The sequence below is a fragment of the Hordeum vulgare genome, chromosome 4H (assembly GCF_904849725.1).
Source record: "Hordeum vulgare subsp. vulgare chromosome 4H, MorexV3_pseudomolecules_assembly, whole genome shotgun sequence".
NCBI classification, from domain to species: domain Eukaryota; kingdom Viridiplantae; phylum Streptophyta; class Magnoliopsida; order Poales; family Poaceae; genus Hordeum; species Hordeum vulgare.
The window spans coordinates 386,357,509-386,369,119 of NC_058521.1; the positions used below are offsets into that span (position 1 = coordinate 386,357,509).

General features: G+C 43.6%; 1 protein-coding gene across 1 annotated transcript; it reads right to left on the minus strand.

The window, feature by feature from the left end:
* Positions 1 to 1,514: 1,514 nt before the first annotated feature.
* LOC123448682 lies at positions 1,515 to 3,184 on the minus strand. Its single transcript, XM_045125650.1, has 4 exons — positions 2,936 to 3,184; positions 2,628 to 2,759; positions 2,165 to 2,338; positions 1,515 to 1,968 (listed from the first exon to the last, which is right to left on the minus strand). Exons 1-4 carry the CDS (start codon positions 3,014 to 3,016, stop codon positions 1,876 to 1,878), a joined length of 480 nt encoding a protein of 159 aa, XP_044981585.1. The 5' UTR covers positions 3,017 to 3,184; the 3' UTR covers positions 1,515 to 1,875.
* Between the last annotated feature and the right edge of the window lie 8,427 nt (positions 3,185 to 11,611).

Below are 11,611 nucleotides of genomic sequence, written 5' to 3' on the forward strand. Positions count from 1 at the left end.
GCTTTGTTGATGATGGCCTCCTTCTCCTCGACCTCGATCTTGCGCCGCGCGGCCTCCATCGCATCGCGCTCGGAAGCGAACTTGCACGCGGCGGCGTTGTCCTTCACGATCGCCCTTCGGTTCCTCCTCTTCGCCGATTCCACGTCCAACTTGGCGATCTCCTCCGACGTGCACTCCGTCCACGGCTTCCTTGGCGCCTTGGCCTTCTTCTTCTTGCCCATTCCAGGCTGGTCGACGGCCGGGCCGCCGGAATTCGGGTGGGCGTCGGCCATGGATGGGGGAGAGAGAGGGAGACGGCGGGAAGTGGGAGGGTTTGGGGGGAAAATGACGCAAAAAGGGGCGGGATGGGTCTTACTTTGTGCCACCGACTGGCGGGCCAGGGGCGGACGAGCGCGCGCGTCCCGCCCGTCCGCGCGCTGTCCGTTTCACCTCAAAATCGACGCAAAGTTGGGCCGGAGATGGGTCGAAAACGGACACAAAACGGACAAACGTCTGTTTGCTCTCCCGCGCTAGGCCGTTTGTTTCGTCTGTTTTGCCCCAAACGGACACGCGCGGACAGGATGGGGTCGCGCAGTGGAGTTGGCCTAAGGGCTCCTTTGATTCGAAGGAATTGCATAGGAATTTTAGAGGATTTGGACCCTTAGGAATATTTTCTTTCATGGTCATTTGATTCGTAGGATTGACATCCTTAGGAATTTTTCATAGGATTCATTTGTACTACATTTTGAAGAAAACTTTCCATCCACTCAGGGCTCCTTTGATTCACAGGGTTGGGGAAGCGTAGGAATAGAAAACATTCAGGAATGGAATGGACTGCCCACTGAAATCCTACGTCGGGTAAGCAAAACAAAGGAATTTTTTCATAAAGTCCAATCTTATGCTTGTTTTCCTGTGTAAATGAACTAAGAACTTCCTATAGGATTGGTTTCTTAGGAATGCAATCCTGCGAATCAAACAACATGTAGAGGAAAAATTCCAGAGGGTGCCAATCCTGTAAAGTTCCTATGCAAATCCTGTGAATCAAAGTAATCCTCAACCTCTTTATAGAGTTGCTTTGTTTTTCCTGTGTAATCAAACGTTCTTTGAAATCATATAGGGTACTATACAACATGCCATCCTATTCCTGTATTTTCCTATTCCTGCATTTTCCTATTCCTTAACTTTGTGAATCGTGTGAATCAAAGAGGCCCTAAGCTAATGTATGCACTGTTGCTTAGTATTCTACTCCCTCCGTTTCAAATTTTTTGTCTTACATTTGTCTAGATATGAATGTATCTAATCATATTTTAGTATTTAAATACATTTATTTTTAGACAAATTTAAGACAGAATATTTGGAACGGAGGGAGTACTAGTATTACTTGTGAAGCCATTGGGCTCCATATTCATGTGCTTTCTGCCACTACAGATTAGGTTCGGAGCCTAGCTAGCTAGAGCTTTATTATCCGCGCAACAACTGTTGTGCTCGTGCATGCATGCGATCTCATCAGGTTCACGGAGGTGAGACAAGCTGGGTGGACATGTACATCCTGCATTTTTTTTTTGAGAAAGAGTACATATATGATACGTACGAGACACAAGGCTCCGTTTAGCTGTTAGCTTTCAGACCTCACATCACACATGATTAAGGCCTTAATCATGCATGCGTGGTCATATTGATATCAATTATGCCCCACCATGCATCCTGACTAACAACATTACTCGACCGAGAATAGGCATCTCATGATTCATCGACCACCGGTAGACGAATAAGGAATGGTAGGGAGATACTATATGATAGAGAGAGAGATAATTGATAGACCAGATCACCAGATTAACTAATATTATATGTTATTGAGATGCTTGACGGTCGAGGGCGAGGGTCTGCTAGCTTGCGCTATGTTTGCTTGTTGCCGCCGCCGCTCAGCGAGGAGCAGGCGCGCAGTACGGCCTGCTTCACGACGTGCTCATCCACGTTCTCCACCAGGTTCTGCACGTTTGCATAGAGTGGAAATCATCATATGGCTTATTAATTACAGTACCTAATTTGTTTTCTTCTGTTGGTCAGTAAAGTAGGTAAGTAGTACTCCCTTTGTAAATTAATGTAAAAACGTTTAGATCATTAAAATAATGATCTAAATACTTTTATATTAGTTTACAGATGTAATACTGTATTAGCTTGTTACCTCCCCTCCTATGGCTTCTAGGCGGAAAGTATCGGCGCAAGTGGCCGTGGCTTGGAGGACGCTGAGGCCCAGCTCGTCGAAGGCCTCGAGGATGGAAACGAGAAGCCCCGGGCAGCTCTTGTCTGACAACACATTAACGAGGAACGACCCGTGTCCTAGGGTTTCAACGTTCACCTGCGCGCATCCGTATACCAGATCGATTAAGCAACTGATAAATGCAGGGAGGGTTTTGGAAGCTTTATGCATGTGTGTAAGAGCGGTCCTACATATGTATGCATGTACTGTTTCAGTCCAAATCTCCCTGCCTTGCCTTGTGTTAGCATGTGAAAAAGAAAAGAAGAAAAGCCAATACTCTTTTACTAGCTACTAGCGAAGTGTGTGTGCGCGCGTGTGTGTGTATGAAACAAATCAAGCATATCTATGTGTATTGCCTTTATTTAGTTTGTGTGTCTGTGATGCGTACCGTCGGGTAGGAGCTCTGCCTGCTGCGCGAGTCTTGTGCCGCGCAAGCGATTTCCTGATTCAGCATCACCACATTCTGCTTCAGCTCCTTGATGTACTTGGAGGCGTCCATGATTATGGACGTGTTGCTCAGCTGCAGCCATGCATGCATCACATCCATTTAATGAAGTCGCCGAGAAAGAGAGAAAGAAACAGCTAGCAGACATGGTGAAGATCGCACAACTAGCTAGTAGGCGAAAAAGGCATATATGGAGATTGCGCTACTGGAACGGAAATGGAGAAACTAAAGGGAGGGGGTGGATCAATTACAGCATGGGAGTGGGCGAGAGAGCGAAGGAGTTGCAGCTTATCTTGTAGAGCTGCCGTTTTCTTGCGCTCCCTTGACATCATCTCTCTCCGACCTCTCTCGCTATTCTATATGCCACACACACCGCAGCACAATCTCCCAATAGAAGCGAGGCAAGAGAGATAACTAGAGAGACAGCAGAGACATATTTGTGGGTGGGAGCAGCTTATAGCTTAAGAGCATGGAACACAGAGAAAGGCGAGAAGGCTAGAGCTCGCTCTCCATATCTATATAGTGGTCTCCCCAGTGGCCACTCACGTGACCTTTCGCTTCCCATATGAATTATTGTTGCTATCTTCTCAATTCTGTTGTTTAATACTTTCTCTGTCTGAAATTATTTGTTGCACAAATATATAAAGATGGATGTATTTAAAATCGAAATATATCTAGATACATCTATTTTTATGACAAGTATTTCCGAAAGAAGGGAGTAGTAATATAGAAACAAGTAGCCGATCTAATCGATAGTTGTGCTCTCATGTTTTCATGAAAACGCTAAAAAGTTAAGTATCACTTATTTCATTCATGAACCTTTAACAAAAAGCTTGAAAAAGTACATACAAAATACATAATTGTATTTTCTTTTAATACCAAATTAGTATCCCTAAATTCATAATACAATATAGTTAACATTATATCTATTTTCTATTTAGTACTAGAGTTGCTGGTAGTTTTTTCTATAAACTTGATCAAACTTTGCACTGTTTGACTTGAGCGAAAAGTTATATGCCTTTGTTTTGAAAACGGAGGGGGTGCTAAAGTTGTTGACAATTTGACGTACAAACTAGGTATAGGTTAAATCCATCTGGATGACTGACCATGTAGCAAGTACATATGAACTTTCACCGGGAGACATTTTTTTTTTGAAATGGCAATTATCCTGCATTCATTAAGAAAAAAAAAGTTGCTCAGGTAATTAGAAAAAACTGAATGAAAACGACATTGCCCAGTTAATTATGAAGAACCGGGCAAAAATCATTACAACCACTAAGCGACACATATAAAAAAGCCCACCCACACCACTTCAAAAAGGGCCTGGGTGAGACATCACACATGCTTCATCATCATCACTCCTCCCCGAGAGGCGTCATCGCCATCCCTACACTTCGAGCAAATGACTTCAACTCCGTCATAGGAGATCTGTAGCAGCCCGGAACCGACGCACCAGAAGATTTCTCTTTTATTTCGTTGTCGTGATGTGATTTATTTGGTTGTCGCATTCATCATCGCATCATGTGCATCATCCGTATTGCATCGGCACTTCGGTGCCGTCGGTTTTTAAACTTGCACCCGTTATTAGTTGCCGGTTCTCTTCGTGTTGTCGTTGACCGTTCTCGATTAGGGTTGAAAGTTGGCGTGCGGTCTTATTATAATGTAGGTAGGCCGCCTGTCAAATTTCATCGCAATCGAAATATGTTTGATACCCGAACGGTCGACCGTAGCGGCACCGTCATCGATTTATTATGAGACATTTCGGTGTTTTAAAAACGTGTGTCACGGGGTGCAAACTTCCCTTTCTTCCCCACCTAGCCTCTCTACCACAGTCCGTTAGCCCACCTAAGCCAACCCAAAGCCTCTACGCGTTCGGAGCCGTCCGATCGACATCATGCTGTCGAAAAATGGAGCAAAACCCCTTAACCTAGCCACCTTCCCTATTTAAGCAACCCTCCCTACCTATTTTGGGGCAAACCCTAGCATTGCCTCGTTTCTTCCGCGCAACCAGCGCGCCACCGAGTTCCCCTTAGCGACCGCCAACCTTCCACCTCCCGCATCGGCCCCCCGGGCCCGGATTCCCCGTCGCCTGTGCCCGCACCCTTGTCCTCGAGGTCCAGATCGGGATCGGTCGCAACCCCGACCTGACCTCGCGCCACCGACAGCCATGGACGAACCTCGCAGGCTCCTTCCCGCAACAACCGCCGGTCGCCGCCCCTGCCTCCTCCTCGCCGGGCCTCGCTAGCCGCCGCCTCGGGTCTACCTCGCCCGAGTGCCGCCGCCTTCCCTGCTCCAGCCCCGCATGCCCTCGCGGCCCCTCCGCACTGAGCGCCCCCGCCTCGCCACCCCCGCCTCCAGCCCCGCCCATCTCCGGTGGGATCTAGGCCACCGGAGCCTCGCCGTCGACCTGCTCGGGAGCAACTCTCCCCGGTTGGATCGGCTGCCTCGCTCGCGTCCAAGGCCTGGGATGGCCTCACTTAGCCGCCCCGCGGCCCAGCCAGCCGCCTTCCCCGGCCTAGCCGCGTTGCCCCGCGCGACCCAGCTCTAGGCCAGCTCCTCTGACCGGGCCTTGAGCCCAGGGTGAGCACCCCCTCTGCCCCTCTATTCCTCGCCCAAGTGAAATATTGCTATGTCGCGCTCGCTTAGATTCGGCCCATGTGATGTTTTTTTCCCTCGGACGAATTTGTCTGATTGCGAGTGAATTTGAAATTATAGAAAATGCCATGTTTTTAAGATGCTCACAAATAATTAACCTGCATCGGATGAAAATATTTTAGACATGTAAAATGTCCAGAATTTTGTGTAGATTAATAATATGTCACTTTCATGCATGTTAAAAATACTTAAATATGTTGTTTAATTAATTTTGCGCAGATGCCATATTAAAATGAATTAATTCATAGCAAATTAAGCGTGCCTCGGATGTAGAAACTTAATATATGAGAAGTGCTTAGAATTTTCTGTAGTTTCACACTAAACAAATTTCAACCATGTTTAGAATGTTTAACTTGTTGTTTCATTAAATTTGCATATATGCCATGTTAAAACAGTTTATGTCATAACTATTTAACCGTAGCTCCGATTTAAATGAGTGATACATGTAACTTGACTAGAAAAATGTGTGGAACAACATGATGACATTTATTTTCCTGTTTAACAATTCTAAAATTGTTATTTAGGAAGATCTGTAGTAAATTCAAAATTGCATATGGGGACTTACCAGAATGGTTATTCGTTGTTTCAGCCTCATTTAACTTGCCTCGAATACCATGTAGCCTCATAATATCTTGTGCATCCATGATTTAATATTTTGTGGCTATCATTTGCATTCATTTTGCATCCATGGCATATCATCTTGCGTGTCTCATATCTTTTAAATTGCAGCTCCATTTTAGACGATATATATATATAAACCGACTAGGCTGACGTGTAGAATCACATGATCCACTTTATTTTTTTAATAAATATGAAATATGTTTAGTTCAGATCTGGACGAATTTTGAAATTAACTCATGTGGTCATTTCGAATATGCTATAAGTTGTTTCCGATCTCATTTAAAATGCCTAGCTAGTCTAGTTCGTTTATGCTTCACCTCTTGCCATGTTTAACAATATTTAATATTATCATGTAGCTAAACGGGAGTGAACTAAGTAATTAAACGTGGAGCTTCCTCAATATGCAATGAGTTGCATATTGAGCTTCATTTAATGCGTAGTAATAAATTATTGTGCTTTGTCATGCCTTGCATAATTAAACCGGACATGCATCATATGTGTTATGCATCTTGTTATGTATATGTGTGGTGTTATCATGTGTTGATTGTTGTTCCGCATTGTTTATTCTCGATAGAGTTACGAACCGCCTTGGGTGTGAGGATCCGTTCGACTACGTGGTTCGTCTGCTTCACGGATTCGTTCTTCTTGCAAGCGGGATCATAGGCAAGACGACCATTTTCCTAAATACCATTACTATAATTGCCATGCTAGTTTTCTCGTTCTGTCGCTATGTCTCGCTGCCTACCACTTGAATGTCAGCCTCCCAACATTACCATGAAAAGCCTCTAACCTTTCCACAACCCAACAAACCACTGTTTGGCTATGTTACCGCTTGCTCAGCCTTCTTGTAGCGTTGCTAGTTGCATGTGCAGTTGCTTCCATGTGAAAACATGGGTTCCTTGTTATATCATCATATTATTGCTATTTAATTTAGTGCACCTATATACCCCGTAGAAGGCGGAAGGCTTGGCCTTTTGGCTGGGTGTTTTGTTCCTTTTTTCCGCCTTAGTTTCGGCTACCGGTGTTATGTTCCATAAATGAGCCCTCCTAACATGTTTGGGGTTGTTATGGGGACCTCCTTGATTTTCGTTTTGGGATAAAATTTGTGTGCCAAGGCCCAACATTGGTACTATATTTTCCCAACATAATAATATTGATAATTAATTGCCGCATAGGGAGTTAGCACTACCCGAGGAGTAATTCAACATAATACATGGATGGCTAGTGCTGATGGTGCTGGTCCTAAACAGAGTCGTGTGCGGGGCCAACCCGGGGCAACTCGAGTGATGTCTATCAGGGCACTGTATGCTACGTTCATCCGATCGTGCCGTGAGAACAAGATACGCGGTTCCTATTGGGATTGTCTATTGAGGAACGTTGCATAGGAAACCAAAATTTTCCTACGCACACGCAATACCTATCCATGGCGATGATCATCTACGAGAGGGGACAATGAATCTACATACCCTTGTAGATCGCTAAGCGAAAGCGTATATAATGCGGTTGATGTAGTGGAACATCTTCGCGATCCAAATCGCAATCCGTCCCACGATCTCATCATGATCTGTCGCGCGATCCCGTCATGATCCATCCCGATCTAGTGCCGAACAGACGGCACCTCCGTGTTCAACACATGTACAACTCGATTACGATCACCGCCTTCTTGATCCAGCGAGAGGGGTAGAGAGGTAACTGAATGTTCCGACAGCACGACGGCGTGCACGGTGATGGTGGTGGAGCTACTCCGGCAGGGCTTCGTCGTGGCGTACCGAACTAGCTACGGGGTGTCATGAAGTGGTGGAGGGAGAGAATGCTGCACTATGGCTTGGGGGTGCAAAAAGCCTCTCAAACCTCCACTATATATAGGTGGAACAAGAGGGAGGGTTGCCTTGCCTCCTACTCAAAGTAGAAGGGTTCGGCTGAACCAAGAGGGAGGAGTCCTCCTCTAATTTGGTTTGGTGGAGGACTCCTTCCCCACTTGTCCACCTCCTTCCTTTTTTTTTCCTTTTTTTGCTTTGGCTGAAAAAGGTCATTGGGCTGGCCACACCAGCCCACTAAGGGCTGGTGGGCCACACATAGGCCTATTAGGTCCTCTTCCGAGTGAGTGGCCCCTCCCGATAAAACCCCGGAACCCGTTCGTCATTCCCGGTACGTTACCCGTAATCCCGAAATCTTTCCGGAAGCCAAATGCAACATTCCTATATAGCAATCTTCGTTTTCGGACCATTCTGGAAACCTCCGTGATGTCCGGGATCTCATCTGGGTCATCTTGTCAATCACATCATTCTCCTAATGATGTGATCCCATTGTCAAGTGACAATACTTGTCTATGGCGAGGAAACCTGACCATCTTTGATCAATGAGCTAGTCAACTAGAGACTCACTAGGGACTGTGTGTTGCCTATGTATCCACACATGTATTTAAGTTTCCAATCAATACAATTCTAACATGGATAACAAACAATTATCATGAACAAGGAAATATATAAATAACCAATTTATTATTGCCTCTAAGGCATATTTCCAACAGTCTTTCACTTGCACTAGAGTCAATAATCAAGTTCACATCACTATGTGATTGTAATGAATCTAACACCCATGGGGTTTGATCATATCTTGCTTGTGAGAGAGGTTTTCTAGTCAACAGGTCTGAACCTTTCAGATCCATGTGTGCTTTACGAATCTCTATGACATCCTGTAGATACTACTACTACGCGCCATTTGGAACTATTCCAAATGACTGCTCCACTATACAAATTCGGTTTACTATTCAGAGTTATCCGATTAGTGTCAAAGCATGCATCGACGTAACCCTTTACGACGAACTCTTTTATCACCTTCATAATCGAGAATTTTTTTCCTTGGTCCACTAGTTACTACGGATAAATTTTGACCGATGTCCAATAATCTATTCCTGGATCAGTTTTGTACCCCTTGATAGATTCATGGCAAGGCACATCAGGTGCGGTACACAACATAACATACTATAGAGCCTACAACTAATGCATAGGGGACGACCTTCATCCTTTCTCATTCTTCTGCCGTGGTCGTGTTTTGAGTCTTCTCAATACTCACACCTTATAAAACAACCAAGAACTCTTTCTTTGACTGATCTATTTTGAACTCCTTCAAAATCTTGTCACTGTATGTATTCATTTGAAAGTTCCATTAAGCGTTTTGATCTATATCTATAGATCTTGATGATCAATGTTCAAGTAGCTCAATCCAGGTTTTCCTTTGAAAAACTCCTTTCAAACAACCCTTTATGCTTTCCAGAAATTCTACATCATTTCCGATAAAAAATATGTCAACCACATATACTACTCAAAAATTCTATAGTGCTCCCACTCACTTCTTTGGAAATACAAGTTTCTCATAAACCTTGTATAAACCCAAAAGCTTTTATCATCTCATCAAAGCGTATATTACAACTCCGAGATGCTTGCTCCAGTCCTTAGAAGGATCGTGGAGTTTGCGTAATTGTTAGCATCCTTAGGATCGGCAAAACCTTCTGGTTGTATCACATACAACCTTTCCTCAAGGAAACCGTCGAGGAAACAATGTTTTGACATCCTATCTGCAAGATTTCATAAATAATGCAACAACTGCTAATATAATTCCAACATACTTTTAGCACCGCTATGTGTGAGAAAGTCTCATCATAGTCAACTGTTTGAACTTGTCGAAACATCTTTGCAACAGGTCGAGCTTTCTTAATGGTGACTTTTCACCATCATCGTCTGTCTTTCTTTTAAAGATCCATCTGCACTTAACAGCCTTACGATCATCAAGTAGTTCTTCCGAAGTCCACACTTTGTTTTTCATACATGCATCCTCTCTCGGTTTCATGGCCTACAGCCATTTGTCGGAATTCAGGCCCACCATCGCTCCTCCATAGCTCGTAGGTTCATTGTTGTCCAGTAACATGACCTTCAAGACAGGATTACCGTACCTCCCTGGAGTAGAACGCGTCCTTGTTGACCTACGAGGTTTGGCAGTAATTTGACCCGAAGCTTCATGATCACTATCATCAGCTTCCACTTCAATTGGCGTAGGCACCATAGGGACAACTTCCTGCGCCCTACTACACACCGGTTAAAATGACGGTTCAACAACCCCATCAAGTTCCACCATCCTCCCACTCAATTATTTCGAGAGAAACTTTTCCTCGAGAAAGGAACCGTTTCTAGAAACAAACACTTTGCTTCCGGATCTGAGATAGGAGATATACCAACTATTTTGGGTATCCTATGAAGATGCATTAACCGCTTTGGGTTTGAGCTTATCAGACTGAAACTTTTACACATAAGCGTCGCAGCCCCAAACTTTTATGAAATGACAGCTTAGGTTTCTCCAAACGATAGTTCATACGGTTTCATCTCAACGGAATTATGTGGTGCCCTATTTAAAGTAAATGCGGTTGTCTCTAGTGCCTAACCCAAAAACTATAGTGGTAATTCGATAAGAGACATCATAGTATGCACCATATCCAATAGGGCGCGACTATGACGTTCGGACACACCATCATACAATGGTGTTCCAGGTGGCATTCATTCTGAAACAATTCCCATTTTCTTAAATGTGTACCAAACTCGCAACTCCGATATGCATCTCCATGATCATATCGTAGACATTTAATCCTTTTGTCACGACGATCTTCAACTTCACTCTGAAATTACTTCAACCTTTCAATAATTCAGACTTGTGTTTCATCAAGTAAATATACTAGTATCTACTCAAATCATCTTTAAAATAAGAACATAACGATATCCATTTCGTGCCTCAGCACTCATTGGACTGCATACATCAAAATGTACTACTTCCAATAAGTTACTTTCTTATTCCATCTGTGTAACATCCCAAAATTATAAATTTTGGAATGTTAATATAATTATTAGAATGATTGTTTGTTTGTTTGCTGAGTGACTGAAACTTGTGTGAAATTTGAAACTTTTCGAAACTTTTGAACGAGAGGGAATGAAATGACTTTCCCCTTCTCCGGTGAATTCAAATTCAATCTTTTAAAAGCAACGAGAGAAGATTACATGACTTCTTCAACCACAAAGAATTTGAACGGAGATATTTGCATTGAATTCTTTTGTTTTTCCATTCGTTTTCTTCGTGCAACAAAATGCCGGGAAATGCATTCTGTCAAACAGAAAAGAGCGGAGGAACATGACCCTCAAATACCCGGGCATTTTGAATGTTATTTGCAACCTCAAACTTAGAGGATCATCTGAAAATTATTTGCAAAAAGAAATAATACTTTTAGGGATTTTGGAAAAATATTTTTTTCTAAAGTTTTTATTTTGGCTTTAGAAAAATGTTATTTGGGTAGAGATCTATTTTCTGATTTTTTGGGTATATAATACCATATATGGATATATTGATTTATTTTTCCTTTTAGCCTTTATATTTTTTCTGTTTTGGCTAGGTTAAAAAAAAAGGAAAAATCTTTTTTCTTTAACCTGGCCCGAGCCTCTTTTTTTTCCTGGGATCAAATCCCTTGAATCCAGCCACCGCCTCTCCCTTGCCTTTTTTACCCTCCCCAACCGAACCCCTCTCCACGTCCCCACCTCTCCTTCCTCACTCGTCACCTCCCTCTCCCCTCGCCCCTTTCCTTTTCTTCCTCTGCACCACCGCAGCCCACC

Bases quoted from the DNA above. Each gene is read 5' to 3' on its own strand.
- LOC123448682 (XM_045125650.1), bottom strand. From the start codon at position 3,016: ATGATGTCAAGGGAGCGCAAGAAAACGGCAGCTCTACAAGATAAGCTG. The intron at 2,760-2,935 runs GTAATTGATCCA...GCATGGCTGCAG, and splicing joins CTCTCGCCCACTCCCATGCT to CTGAGCAACACGTCCATAAT. The intron at 2,339-2,627 runs GTACGCATCACA...GGATGCGCGCAG, and splicing joins GGCAGAGCTCCTACCCGACG to GTGAACGTTGAAACCCTAGG.